The following is a 15,704-nucleotide window of genomic DNA, read 5'->3' on the forward strand; positions in this document are numbered from 1 at the left end:
CAACTCTCCCTGTTTCTAGCGCCATTATGTAGTTGCAGGAAATCCTACACTACACCCCTCATATGATTTCATTGTTGATCAACTCATTTTTAGGTTTACACTCTTAATTTTATTGAAATTGAATGTTCTTACAAGAAAGATAAAGAATCAAGAATGATCTCTGCTCTAACTTTCTCTCTCCTATTTACTTGTTTCTTACTCAAAAAAGATCCCCCCCTTCTTTACAACTCGAACGACTATTTATAAGAAAATACATAGTGGATGACAGCTAATTTGTCCTTTATTTTCGGATATGATCTGCGATATTCTCGCAACCTTACAATTGTTAATTTCGAAAACTCTCTAATCTTCGCAGGACTATCACATCTTTCTCGTGATCTTAGATGACGTCATTTATTCTATCATTTCTGAAACTGTTTTGCGACGCTGTTATGCCGTGTCATTGATAATTTCGCTGAAACATAATCATTGCGAGATTCTGATCCTACAACAGAAAAATCTAATGGTTATGTTATTTGCGCCCAACCATTAAGCGCTTTTATTATTAACCATTTTATTTTTTTTAAATGTTAAAATCTAACGGCTCCAATCTTGTGCACCAACCCATTTGGCGCTTATTCAACCTTGAATCACGATAGTGCTTGAACCTTGATTCAAGTTGACGTATGGCACGTTGAATCTTGAATCTTGACGCACGATAATACAAAGCCTAAAAACAAAATAGAACAATGACATATAGAGAGTTCTCCAAGGATATTTCCTTTACCTTTTCGAAGGTTCCCTTATCCGACATTTCTCTGCTGTGGATGTTGCACTTTTCCCATGCTCACTGACTTCGGGATATTTTATCTCCTCATTAAAGTTCCGTATAGAAACAAAACACTTGCTTCATGAGGAAAATGTCCCATTCTTGTGGCTCTGTAATGAAATACAATATATAATACAAAATAATTAACAAAACCAAACGAGTAATCATCTTAACACTAACTACAAAAACTTGAAAATACATACCCTCATTAAAAAAACTCTAAGATTCTTTTATGTCGAGATGATACGTACATATATAACACGCGTTATACAAAATCTACACTACCAGTAATTTGGATATGTTAGATATCCTTATCTCAAATTACACAGATGAGGCTACAATATGGAAATAGTCTTTTAAGGGATGGAGATTAGTGTTAGAGCATTGCTCGGTCGAACTCGCAAGCGTTGCTATCTCAAGCTTGTTTGTCAAGTTTAGTTGCGAAAACTATAAGTCTTGATTTTTAGTCTACTTATAGCTAAGTCTCGGATTAGGATAGTAAGTGTAGTTGAACCTTAGACTCCACGGCGTTCATCGACTGAAGACGAAGAACTACTCAAGGGAACTTGTGGAACTTCATCAACAAAAGGTATGTGGAGACTTGAACTTATCTATCACTCAAAATTCTATCTACTATATCTCATATTTGAGACAAAAGTCGTATTGCCATATAGACTTCAATTATACATATTTGCTATTTCGAGCCGAGTTTATCTCGCCTATCTATTTCTCGAAATATGTGTTGGTAAGCTTTCGCTTTAGCCAAGTTCATCTTTACTCATGACGAAAGTCATATTGATTATTTCAATAACTTGAAAATCGCTTTGATGAAATAGTTTGTGAGTAACAACTATTATAACATCCTCTAAGAAAGTTTCAATGATTGAAATGAGAGTTTAGAACAAGTAACCATGTTTGGATATTGATAGACGCATTTATGTGTTTATTTTAATCTAAATTCTCCATATTGTTAGTGCTCGATTTTGTGCATATTTTGCTATTTTATGTATTTGTAGGTGTTTTTGGAGAAATGGACTTTTGCGTCGAAATTGGCTCGAAAAGTGGTTTTTGCGCTCATGGGAGAAAATTACTAAAGGCACCCCTCAAATGGATAAGGGGTACCCAGTTGATAAGGGGTAACCTCAGTGCAGTTACTATTGGCAGACCAGAACTGGATAGGGGGAGGTCATCTTCCCAAATTCAAATTCAGTAAAAAGGCGAGAAATTTTGAGTTTCACGACAGATATTAGGGTTCGATTTTTGGGTTACTTGTGAGAAGATTCAATCGCCGGAATCAGTTGCTATGGGGTTTTTTTTGCTAAAAAGGCTTGATTTACTCGATGGATTTGATCCAGTTGGGCTAGATAAGCCGGGAGAAGGAAAACAGAGGTGTGGAGCTTCACGGGTTGTTGAAATTTTCTGGATTGGATTTGGCCGTGATTTCATCGGATTTTCTCTTTGACCTGGGTTGATTTAAGCCTGTTAGGATCGAACAGGGTTGGTAAGAGTCTTGTTTTCGCAGAAGAATGAAGATTTTGATAAAACAGGGAGGTGGAGCTTTTCTCGATATTTTGTTTGTTTTGAAACAGGAAAGTACATGGAGAAAAAGGAAAGAGTACATATTCTGTGAGATTTGGTGACATCATTCAGGAGATACTCAGCTATAGAAGCCGCGTAAGAGCTTCTCCAATGGTGAATGTGAATATTTCATATGTGGCATCACTTCTAAGACATCCTTTGAGCTTAAAATCCTAAATATTAGGAAAAATAAAGATCTATCTCCAACCCATAATGTCTTTTTATTATTTGTTTACTTATTTGTAGGCGTGTAATTAGTTAAAATTCTTTCCATTTTTATTTTTCAGTGACTTTTATTAATACAAGTGTGACTAGGATGGGAAGACATCCTCTAAGCGAATGTCTAAAACTAGAGGTTCACCTAGAGGATGTCTAAATTTTTTTTTGCCACATCATCTTCACATCAATTGGTTGGAGATGATTTTTTATAAATATTGTTGTAGATCCTATGTGGATTAGGACTTTTTCTTTCACACACATTCCATTGGAGAGGCTCTAAGGAAGTAAAGAAGAAAAAGAAAAATATTTTGCGTAACTTCCGGTGCAGGCAAGGAAAGAGAAGATTTAACTCGAAATTTTTGAGGTCTGTGGGTATAAATACGAGTCATAAGAGTTCCAGAAGGGTTGTCGAGAGTTATCGGGTAGTTGGGATTTTATTGGGAACCTACAGAATCGGAGCAGAGAAGTGCAGGTGGAGTTGCAGGAATATTCACCTGCTGCTGCTGAAGAAGAAGGAGAAGGAGAACATCGACGCACATAGACAGTCGCAGATTCTGCTGCAATACAAAATTATCGTTCTTTTGTACAGTCTTATTTCTTCGCAACAGACAATCTGTGACGTCCATATCGTGTTGCAAACTGTCTGTGGTATATAATTTCTTCAATATAAACACCTTTTGAGCCATGTTTCCATCTTTTGAGTGTGTTTTTGATATGAGGAGCTAAACCCCAACACTGGGACGACGGAGGAAGCCTTGTTTCACAATTTCTTGGTAACTATAATGATTCTTCATGACTTTTAGCATTGATTTAATTGATTTATGATTTTTATTAATTAGTTGTGATTCTGTCTGATGACGTATGCTTAGACTTAAAGGCTTTTGATGCGTCATGCTTATGATTTACAATTAATCTTTTAAAATTTTTATCTTTGGCAAAGAAATAGAGTCCATAAAAGAGCTAGAAGTGTTATGAATCAATATACGAACCAATTGAATGTGATTAATGGTGGAAACCTGAGTCTCAGTAATCTCTCGATATTGTGACATCTTCTGTATATATTTTCTATTTTTAAGTCTGTGTTGGTAAGCTTTCGCTTTATCCAAGTTCATCTTTACTCGTGACGAAAGTCATGTTAATTATTTCAATAACTTGAAAATCGCTTCGATGAAAATAATTGTGAGTAACAACTATTTTAACATCCTCTAAGAAAGTTTCAATGATTGAAATGAGAGTTTAGAACAAGTAACCATGTTTGGATATAAACATAGTGTGTTCTCACATTTGTATAAAAGTCCAAAACCGGGAACCCAAAGTATGCGTACCCGTACGCGTACTGGCGGTTGTTGGAAATCCCGGTGAGTATGCGTACCCGTACGCATACTGGCGGAAGTTTCACATCCGTGAATTTCTGCTGGAGTTTGAAAGTGAAAAACAAACTCAATCCGGTTACTTAAGTACGGGTACCCGTTTGCATACTTAGATAGGTTACTTTCTAAAATCGGTTTGTTCATGAACTAAAACATTTATATAATAAGGAATGCAATCTTTGAAAACCGTGGCTATAATGTTCATGAATTGATTCGAGTGAATCAAAACCGATTTTGCTTCGATTGTATCTTGTATACTTCTATGAGATCTAAGCAATTGAACAACTCTCTGACTAGTTCATTTGAGTCATTTGAACTAGTTATGGAAAAGATGAATAAGCTTGATATGAAAGTGCTCATAGGGCTACCATTTTTTAAATGAAGTTACATTTCATTCGTGTATAACAAGTTAAGTTCGATATAACGGTTGAAAGATATTATCTTGAATCTAATCAGGTTTTCATCTAACAGTGAATATTGAATGCTTTGTTACCAAGGTAACTTAGATTGCATATCCTGATTTGAAATATATATGAAAGAGAACTCTAGCAACTGGGAAACCTAATTCCCACACCTCCTGTGTGATACTAGTTGTATAAGCTAGAGTCGATTCTCCTTTAACCTTAGGTTTTTCACCAAACCCTGTAGGCGAACGACTTAAAGACTTCATTGAGATTGTGAAGCCAGACCAACTATTTTTTCTGTAGTTGCGTGATCTGATCTTGTTGTTTCTATCGTGATTGAGTATTATCGTAAGATTGGCTTGAGATTTATATCTCTAATAGGCAAGATAGAAAAGTAGTCACAAACACCTTCGTCTCATCGTTTGTGATTCCACAATATCTTGTTTCTTTAATCGATTAAGATTATTGTGAGGTGATTGATAATTCTAGGCTATGCTTCGGGAATATAAGTCTGGGTTATCAATTGGTTCATGTACACCTTGATTTATGAAAAGATGGAACAACTCATAGGTATATTTGTGGGAGACAGATTTATCTATTCAATAGACTTTTCTGTGTGATACATATTTGTTTATCAAGTCTTCGACTTTGGGTCATAGCAACTCTTAGTTGTGGGTGAGATCATCTAAGGGAATCAAGTGCGTAGTATCCTGATGGGATCACAGACGTAAGGAGCAGGACTGTACCTTGAATCAGTGTGAGATTGATTAGGGCTCAACTACATTCCAGACCGAAGTTAGCTTTGTAGTAGGCTAGTGTCTGTAGCGCCTTAATACAGTGTGGTGTTCAAATCTGGACTAGGTCCCGGGATTTTTCTGCATTTCTGGTTTCCTCGTTAACAAAACTTCTGGTGTTTGTGTTATTTCTTTTCCGCATTATATTTGTTTATATAATTGAAATATCACAGGTTGTGCGTAAGTTCAATTAATTGTGAATCCAACCTTTGGTTTTTGATTAAATTGATTGACACTTGGATATTGGTTTTTGATTGGTTAGGGATCAACTACATTCCAGTCCGAAGTCAACTTGGAGTAGGATAGTGTCTGTAGCGACTTAATACAGTGTGGTGTTCAAATATGGACTAGATCCCGGGGTTTTTATGCATTTGCGGTTTCCTTGTTAAAAAAACTTATGGTGTCTGTATTATTTCTTTTCCGCATTATATTTTGTTATATAATTGAAATATCACAGGTTGTGCGTTTAATCGATCAATTGTTAAATCCAACCTTTGGTTGTTGATTGAAATTTATGATCCTTGAACATTGGTCTTTGGTACCGTTCAAGTTATTTCTCTTATATTCAATCGGGCTCGCAAATTCCTATTTGTTTGATTGCAGATTGAATTGAGAGATTGAGATATAACTCTTTGATATACTTTTCTTAATATTGAGTCTGACTGTCTAGTTGATTATCTTGAAAGTATATTGGAGTTAGTCCATACAGATTGCTAAGCGAAATATTGGGTGTGGTTGTTAGACCCCCGCTTTTTCACAAACCATTTATCTTCATTTACGAGGTCTCTCGCTGGCTTGCTCCCTCTCTTGGAAATGACTTAGATACACTGGGTTTACCATATACTTGATACCCGCTGATCTGTTGCCTAAATAACTTGAATTGGGCTTCTATAAGAAATCACTTTAATATGCTTATAGACCGAGGAATTTCTCATACAGGCTCTTACAAGAGAACCCAGATACAGAAAAGAAACAAAATGAAGAACATAGCAACAACAAAAACCAAATACAAACAAATTTAATGTAATTTTGGCTATCATTTAATGTAAGTCAAAATTTCAACTAATAATGATAAGATCATGTATGACGAAGTGTACTGATATTTTGTGAGGATGTGGTGCACATTAAAAATATTTTCATAGTTTTTGTTGGAGTATCATGGAGAAATAGCACCAACAGGTCAAAATAAAGTCACTCGAATCTCGATGCTTGTCAACAGATCCTATAAATCATACAAACATGTGCTCGCTTAAGTAAACATACACAAGTGTTTATGGTTGTATAAATATGAGGTTGTGTTTGATAACATAGAAATCTAACAATTTTTTGGAACAAAGTGTATTCCATGGAATCAGTTTCCTGGGGAGGTAAGGAAGGACTTTCCATGGAATTGCATGTAATTAAGTTTGAAACATACTTTAGACCTACGTTTTTTTTGATAATTCCATGGAAATAGATTTTTGATCAAACTAGGAAAAACACACTATTTGCATGGAAATAACTCCAAACACAGCGTTAGGTTTAACAGAAAAAAAACAAAGAAAAAGAAATTCTAATTAGCTAAGACCAAGCAATATGGTAAGGGATATCCCTTAGCTATCCTTTATTTGAAGCGTAGCGAAATAGGTCCAAAAAAGTCATCTCACTATGGGAAAAACGCATACCTTAGCTAGCAGTTCAAGACATAGTTCACTGTCTAGCTAGTAGTTCCGGTAACTTCTCTCTAAGCAAGGTTCAAGACCTCATGGACACCTTTGCCTAAATGGTATTTTCCGTACTCTGATTTTTCGTTTTTTACCGAGATTTCATTCATGTGGGGGATTGTTGGAGAAAATGAGTTATTTAATAAATGATTTTTTGGTATTGGTGTGGTTTGATCTCATGACCTAAGGGTCTAAGGATACTCACTCATTTTTGAGTGAATGAAATGGAACCTTTAGTCCCACATTGTGGAAAACTAAAGAGGTGCTCCACTATATTACCATGTTCTCATGGATATGTTGTAAAACAATGTGGGTGGAGCGGGTGGGGGGAAAATACATGTTTCGACCCATGCCCATGCGCGTGTACCAAGCACCAAGTCCGTGTCTACTTGATATTATTTTTTGCAAGTTTTTAACTTGATAAATAATTTATTTAAGAGTTTTATTTATGGAAAAATTCCTTTTTTGTGTTTAATTGTTTTACAAGAAACAAAACTCGTTTATAAGAAAAAACCTAAACCTAACTTGATATGCAAGTTAATTTTCCTATAAATACAACTCGAAAATATCTTTTCAAAACACACAAGCAGCGACCATCTCTAGGTCTACTTTTCTTCATCTTCTTGTTTTTATTTTCGTGTGGCGTTTTACTTCCATCCCCGTTGCTGAGTTTAAGAGTGGGTAACTTGTATTGTGCTAATACAAGTTATATCGGGCAGTATTATCCTGGACACATCTTCGCACGTTGGGGTTTAGCATTACTTTAGAGTATACCCACGAACTAATGTGTTAAGGACAGCTTGTTGAACCTGTGATTCTTCCCTCATCAATTTGTTCGTGGTAGAGTTGTTTGATACGGTTCTTTATATTTATTGTTTGATACATCTGACGTTTCTTATATTGTTGCAAGACTCCAACAATATTAACACATTAGTATTCCTTGTAACAATGGGAAAGAACGACGTTGAAAGACCACAGAAGTTTAATGGAAAGGATTTCAAGAGATGGCAATCCAAGATGTTGTTTTATCTAAGCCATCACGAACTGGATTATGTCCTTGTTCCACATGATGAATTGATGAATGCTGAAGCTTTAACTGAGGAGGTGATCGAGTATAACAAGCGGTGTAATTTTCTGGCGAAAAATCATATCATGAATGGTTTGGAAGATACGATGTATGATTTTTACAATGCTAAAGAAAATTTCAGTGCTTATGATTTGTGGACTGCGTTAGAAGCAAAGTATCAAGCGGAGACTGCGGGGAGCAAGAAATTTCTGGTGGCGAAGTTTATGGACTTCAAGATGACGAATGATAAGCCTGTTGTTGATCAATTCCTCGAATTTCAACAGATTATTAATTATATTCTTGATGAAGGTATGACCTTTGATGAGACGTTTCAAGTATCTGCGGTAATTGAGAAGTTACCAACTTCCTGGTCTGAGTACAAGAAAAAGCTAAGACATGAAACTGGCGAGATCAACATGGTTGAAATAGGGAAGAAGATTCAAGTGGAAGAGTTGTTGTGCTCCAAAGATAAGAACGTGTCTTCTGCAATGGACATGAGTAATAAAGCTCATATGACTGAACATAGATCTTCCAAAGTTGGAAAAGGTGAGAGTAACAATCGTAACTCTAAGCGTGAAAGTTTCAATTGAGTCTGGAAAACTTATAGTAACTAAGGGAAATGATTATGTGGGTAAGGGTTATAAGACTGGGGGTCTTTACAAACTTAATGTAACCTGTCCTGAAGTGAAATTGAATGATTCTTCTGCTTACATGTGTGTGTCATCGAATGTTTGGCATGGTAGACTTGGTCATGTAAATTACAAATCAATGCATAAACTGGCTAGCGTAGGCTGCATACCCAAATTCACTTTAGATAAAAGTTATAAGTGTGAGATTTGCGTAGAATCTAAGCATGCTAAGAAATCATTCAGGAAGAATGTCCAGAGAAACACTAAACCCTTAGAATTGATTCATTCAGACGTAGTTGACATGAAGTCAGTTCAAACTAGAGGTGGTAAGAAATGGTTTGTCACTTTTATAGATGATTGTACGAGGTACTGTCAGGTTTATTTGCTTAGAGGGAAGGACGATGCCTTAGAAGCCTTTAAGATATATAAACGTGAAGTTGAAAACCAATTGAATGCTACCATTAAAACTTTTAGGTCTGACCGTGGTGGTGAGTATCTAATTCCTATTAGAGATTTCTGCGAAGAACATGGCATAATACATGAAACTACAACCCCTTATTCACCTCAATCCAATGGTGTAGCTGAACGTAAGAACCGTACCCTTAAGGATATGATGAATGCTATGTTGATTACTTCAGGATTACCTTCGAATTTTTGGGTGGAGGTTATCCTCTCAGCCAATTACATCCTGAACAGAGTACCCTTTAAAGGATCAGATAAAACTCCATATGAGTTATGGAAAGGTAAACAACCATCTTATGATTACTTCAAAGTGTGGGGGTGCTTGGCAAAGGTGGTTATCCATCCTCCTAAGACAAATAAGATAGAACCCAAAACCGTTGATTGTGTTTTTATAGGGTATCCTGAGCATTCTAGTGCTCATAGGTTTATGGTTGTGAGTTCTGAAATTTCTGACATAGGGTTGAATACTATCATGGAGTCTAGGGATGCTGAGTTCTTTGAGAATGTTTTTCCTATGAAACGTGATTCTCGAAAGAGATGTTTAGATGATCCCCTAGAATTTCCATCATCCAGTCAGTCATTACCTTTAGAGGAAAATGAACCAGAAATAGAACCTAGAAGAGGTAAAAGGGTTAAAACTAAGAAAACCTATCCTGGTTGCATTACATACCTAACCGAGTCTGATCCTCAGACTTATAATGAAGCCATGACTTGTCCTGAAGCTACGTGGTGGAAAGAAGCTTCAATTAGTGAAATGGATTCCGTTCGAGAAAACAGTACTTTTGAACTTGTAGATTTACCTCCAGGGTTTAAGGACATAGGTTGTAAATGGATTTTCAAGAGAAAACGTAATATAAATGGAACTTTTTAAAAAATACAAGGCTAGGTTGGTAGCGAAAGGTTATAAACAGATAGAAGGTATAGACTTCTTTGATACATATTCACCAGTAAGTAGAATTATTTCCATTAGGATGTTAATTGCTATAGCTTCTGTCCATAACCTACAGATACATCAAATGGATGTAAAGACAGCGTTTTTGAATGGTGAATTAGATGAAGAAATTTATACGAAACAACCCGAAGGCTTTGTAGTTAAAGGTTGTGAGAAGAAGGTTTGTAAACTGAAGAAATCTTTGTATGGATTGAAACAAGCACCTACACAGTGGCATGAGAAGTTTGATCATGTGATGATTTCTAGTGGTTTTAGAATTAATGAATCTGATAAGTGTGTTTATACTAAACTTGTCAAGGATGCATGTGTGGTTGTATGCTTGTATGTTGATGATATGCTTATACTAGGTACAAACATGGATGTTATTAATACCACTAAGAAAATGTTGAATGAGAACTTTGACATGAAAGACTTAGGCCCCGCTGATGTCATATTAGGGATGAAGATTAGAAAAACTTTTAATGGCTATAGTCTGAGTCAGTCTCATTATGTTGAATCCATACTTAAGAAATATAATCAGTTTGACTGTAAACCTGTTTGCACTCCATATGATTCTTCTTGCAAACTCATGAAGAATAAGGGTGTAGGTGTTAACCAACTTGAATAATCGAGAGTCATAGGAAGTCTGATGTATTTGATGAATTGTACGAGACCAGACATTGCTTATGCTGTGAGTAGCGTAAGCAGGTATACTTGTAATCCAGGGCAGAAACATTGGGATGCACTTAATAGAGTGCTAAAGTACTTGAAGTACACAATGACCTTTTGTTTGAATTACGAAGGGTATCCGGCCGTCCTTGAGGGATTTTGCGATGCGAACTGGATAGCAGACTCAGAGGAGTCTAACTCTACGAGTGGATATGTATTCACTCTAGCAGGTGCGTCTGTATCTTGGAAGAGTTCCAAACAGACATGTATAGCTCGCTCAACTGTGGAGTTGGAGTTTATTGCGTTAGATAAAGCAGGAGAGGAGGTCGAATGGCTAAGAAACTTTTTAGAAGATATTCCTCTCTGGCATAGGCCTATGCCAGCTATATCTATACATTGTGACAGCAAATCTGTAATAGGTAGAGCTAAGAATAGCTTCTACAATGGAAAGTCTATACATATGCGTAGAAGACATGATTCTTTGAAATTACTAATCTCCACAAGCGTTATTTCCAAAGATTGGACAAGGTCCACGGAGAATATCGCGGACCCTTTGACGAAAGGTTTGCCCAAGGAGATAGTTAGTAAAGCATTGAAGGGGATGGGGCTTAGGCTCAAATAATTAAACTTGCCATGAAGGATACTCAACCTTGCTGACTGGAGATTCCAATAACAAGGTTTCGAATGAGACAACTATTTTATGGTGGATAAAGGTAAACACTATTAGGGAATTTCATTCTCTGTACCTTCCCAATGGTGTTGATGTGATAGTGTGACTGCATGTGTAGGATGACTTTTAATTAAGTCTTAATGAGCTTTAAGATTGAAGTGGGGTGTAGCAGTAAACACTCTTGATGGAACTCACCTATATGAATGAGGAAGTGGGTCGCTTCCAATGAGAATGGAGCCGATTCTCTAAAGCATTTTGAGAAACAGGATATGTCCAGGGCCAAAGTGGACAAAACGGCACAAACTTAGCAACACTTGGAAGATATCATCCATGGATGTTATTAGAATTACACCAAACGCTAGCAGTTCAAGACATAGTTCACTGTCTAGCTAGTAGTTCCGGTAACTTCTCTCTAAGCAAGGTTCAAGACCTCATGGACACCTTTGCCTAAATGGTATTTTCCGTACTCTGATTTTTCGTTTTTTACCGAGATTTCATTCATGTGGGGGATTGTTGGAGAAAATGAGTTATTTAATAAATGATTTTTTGGTCTTGGTGTGGTTTGATCTCATGACCTAAGGGTCTAAGGATACTCACTCATTTTTGAGTGAATGAAATGGAACCTTTAGTCCCACATTGTGGAAAACTAAAGAGGTGCTCCACTATATTACCATGTTCTCATGGATATGTTGTAAAACAATGTGGGTGGAGCGGGTGGGGGGAAAAATACATGTTTCGACCCATGCCCATGCGCGTGTACCAAGCACCAAGTCTGTGTCTACTTTATATTATTTTTTGCAAGTTTTTAACTTGATAAATAATTTATTTAAGAGTTTTATTTATGGAAAAATTTCTTTTTTGTGTTTAATTGTTTTACAAGAAACAAAACTCGTTTTATAAGAAAAAACCTAAACCTAACTTGATTTGCAAGTTAATTTTCCTATAAATACAACTCGAAAATCTCTTTTCAAAACACACAAGCAGCGACCATCTCTAGGTCTACTTTTCTTCATCTTCTTGCTTTTATTTTCGTGCGGCGTTTTACTTCCATCCCCGTTGCTGAGTTTAAGAGTGGGTAACTTGTATTGTGCTAATACAAGTTATATCGGGCAGTCTTATCCTGGACACATCTTCGCACGTTGGGGTTTAGCATTACTTTAGAGTATACCCGCGAACTAATGTGTTAAGGACAGCTTGTTGAACCTGTGATTCTGCCCTCATCAATTTGTTCGTGGTAGAGTTGTTTGATACGGTTCTTTCTAATTTATTGTTTGATACATCTGACGTTTCTTCTATTGTTGCAAGACTCCAACAATCTTAACACATTAGTATTCCTTGTAACAATGGGAAAGAATGACGTTGAAAGACCACAGAAGTTTAATGGAAAGGATTTCAAGAGATAGAAATCCAAGATGTTGTTTTATCTAAGCCATCATGAACTGGATTATGTACTTGTTCCACATGATGAATTGATGAATGCTGAAGCTTTAACTGAGGAGGTGATCGAGTATAACAAGCGGTGTAATTTTCTGGCGAAAAATCATATCATGAATGGTTTGGAAGATACGATGTATGATTTTTACAATGCTAAAGAAAATTTCAGTGCTTATGATTTGTGGACTGCGTTAGAAGCAAAGTATCAAGCGGAGACTGCAGGGAGCAAGAAATTTCTGGTGGCGAAGTTTATGGACTTCAAGATGACGAATGATAAGCCTGTTGTTGGTCAATTCCTCGAATTTCAACAGATTATTAATGATATTTTTGCTGAAGGTATGGTCATTGATGAGACGTTTTAAATATCTGCGGTAATTGAGAAGTTACCAACTTCCTGGTCTGAGTACAAGAAAAAGCTAAGACATGAAACTGGCGAGATCAACATGGTTGAATTAGGGAAGAAGATTCAAGTGGAAGAGTTGTTGTGCTCCAAAGATAAGAACGTGTCTTTTGCAAGGGACATGAGTAATAAAGCTCATATGACTGAACATAGATCTTCCAAAGCTGGAAAAGGTGAGAGTAAAAATCGTAACTCTAAGCGTGGTCCTCCCAAGAAAGGTATGTTTCGAAAACCAGAGTCTAGCATTACTAAAATTAAGGGTGCTTGTTATGCGTGTGGAGTTACTGGCCATATGGCAGTTCATTGTAGACATCGTAAGGACAAGAAGGATAATGCTAACTTGGTTGAAAAGAACAAGGATGAGTTTTCTGCTGTAGTGTCTGAAGTGAATTTGGTGACCAATGTGATGGACTGGTGGGTAGACTCTGGAACTACCAAGCATGTTTGTGGGAACAGAGACCTGTTCACCTCCTACCAGAGGGTATGGGAAGGAGAGAAACTCTATATGGGTAACTCATATGCATCAGAGGTTGCAGGAAAAGGAAAGGTTTGTCTGAAGCTCACATCTGGCAAGACTCTCACATTGAATGAAGTTCTTCATGTTCCAGACATCTGTAAAAATCTTGTTTCTTGTTCTGTTTTAGATGATAAGGGTTTTAAAGTTTCAATTGAGTCTGGAAAACTTATAGTAACTAAGGGCAATGATTATGTGGGTAAGGGTTATAAGACTGGGGGTCTTTACAAACTTAATGTAACCTGTCCTGAAGTGAAATTGAATGATTCTTCTGCTTACATGTGTGTATCATCGAATGTTTGGCATGGTAGACTTGGTCATGTAAATTACAAATCAATGCATAAACTGTCTAGCGTAGGCTGCATACCCAAATTCACTTTAGATAAAAGTCATAAGTGTGAGATTTGCGTAGAATCTAAGCATGCTAAGAAATCATTCAGGAAGAATGTCCAGAGAAACACTAAACCCTTAGAATTGATTCATTCAGACGTAGTTGACATGAAGTCAGTTCAAACTATAGGTGGTAAGAAATGGTTTGTCACTTTTATAGATGATTGTACGAGGTACTGTCAGGTTTATTTTCTTAGTGGGAAGGACGATGCCTTAGAAGCCTTTAAGATATATAAACGTGAAGTTGAAAACCAATTGAATGCCACAATTAAAACTTTTAGGTCTGACCGTGGTGGTGAGTATCTAATTCCTATTGGAGATTTCTGTGAAGAACATGGCATAATACATGAAACTACAACCCCATATTCACCTCAATCCAATGGTGTAGTGATAGACACATTTTTGTGTTTAATTTGATCTCAATACTATATATTGTTGGCACTCGAGTTTGAACTAATTTTGGTGTTTTATGTGTTTGTAGGCACCTTTGGAAAATAAACATTTTTTGGAAAATTCGGCTCGAAAAGTTGGTAAAAGCCCTGGAGGACACGTGTTATTCGGACTCTCACCGTTGGATAAGGGGCACCTCAATTACTAAGGGGAACCCCAGGTCACCCTAAAGCAGCTGCTATTCGCACCCCGGTTCTTGTTAGGGGGGAGGACATCTTCTTCCCAAATTCAAAAACCAAAAATTGGCGGGAAAAAATACTATCAACTGGCAGATGTTTTGTTGGAATTTGTGAACGTGTTCTAGGGCGATTCAATGGCTGATTTTTGGTAGGAAGTTGTGATATGGCCTAGCAAACACGTTTTGGGCTTTTGGTTAGATCAAATTTGGCCAGAATTAGATGGATAATTCACAGAATGCAAAACAGGGAAACACGGGTTGGACACGGGATTGGAGAAGATTTGAGCGTGTTCTGCTCATGCATGAGGGCTCTAGCAACATTGTGGGTCGTGTGTAAACATTTCTAGAGTGACCAGGATGGAAATCTACGCGTGAGAAGCTAAATCAGGGAAGAAAATATTCCCAGAATATTTTTTCATCAAACCGAGTTAAGAGAGAATTATCTCGAGTTATAACGAGACTTCTTGATCCTGTGGAGTATATATTGAGTGCTGGGGACTCATAGAAGAGGTGTCGAGAGTCTGGGGGGCTGAGGAGAGCCAGAGAAGAAGAAATTCGAGTTTTCCCAAACTCGGTTTCTCCTGCTGCTGATGATGATGAACATGAAGAACACGAAGAACGCACCTGCACCAGCAGTCGTTTTCTACAGTAATAACGACTCACACCTGTGGGTCGTACATCAGGCAGACTTATTTGCCACAGCGTTTGCGACATAACTGCAGCAGTCTTATTTTGTCACTGAGGGTCGTAGTTCTCTGGTTTGTAACAAATATAATTGTTACAAACCCGGTTTTATTGTATTTCTCATATTCTCATCATTTGTAAACCATTTTTGAGCATCAATGAAATTCTTTGAGAGGTTTTCCAACATGATGAGCGGCTAATTCTCTCGTAACCAAGGCAATGGATGAAGCTATTCACACATGAACAATGGGTAACTATTTCATTTTCTCTAATATTTAATTATAATTCACTCAATCACTGCTTTTGCAGAGTTCTTAAAAGTTTACATAATTTTCTTCATTAATTGTGATT

The 15,704-nt window shown here is 36.9% G+C and overlaps 1 protein-coding gene across 5 annotated transcripts in view; it reads right to left on the reverse strand.

Annotated features, from left to right (window-relative positions):
* Nucleotides 1-562: 562 nt before the first annotated feature.
* The window catches only part of LOC113356807, a 33,115-nt gene continuing 17,973 nt past the window's right edge, over nucleotides 563-15,704 (reverse strand). For 4 of the 5 annotated variants that reach the window (XM_026600032.1, XM_026600031.1, XM_026600037.1 and 1 more), the window contains one exon: nucleotides 563-918. In XM_026600032.1, coding sequence (XP_026455817.1) covers nucleotides 846-918 — 73 coding nt within the window. In that variant the 3' untranslated portion in view covers nucleotides 563-845. Of the gene's footprint in view, nucleotides 919-6,282; nucleotides 6,396-15,704 lie in introns of those variants that run through there. The other variant, XM_026600034.1, reaches the window with a different exon arrangement.

Source organism: Papaver somniferum, chromosome 3 (assembly GCF_003573695.1).
Source record: "Papaver somniferum cultivar HN1 chromosome 3, ASM357369v1, whole genome shotgun sequence".
NCBI lineage: Eukaryota > Viridiplantae > Streptophyta > Magnoliopsida > Ranunculales > Papaveraceae > Papaver > Papaver somniferum.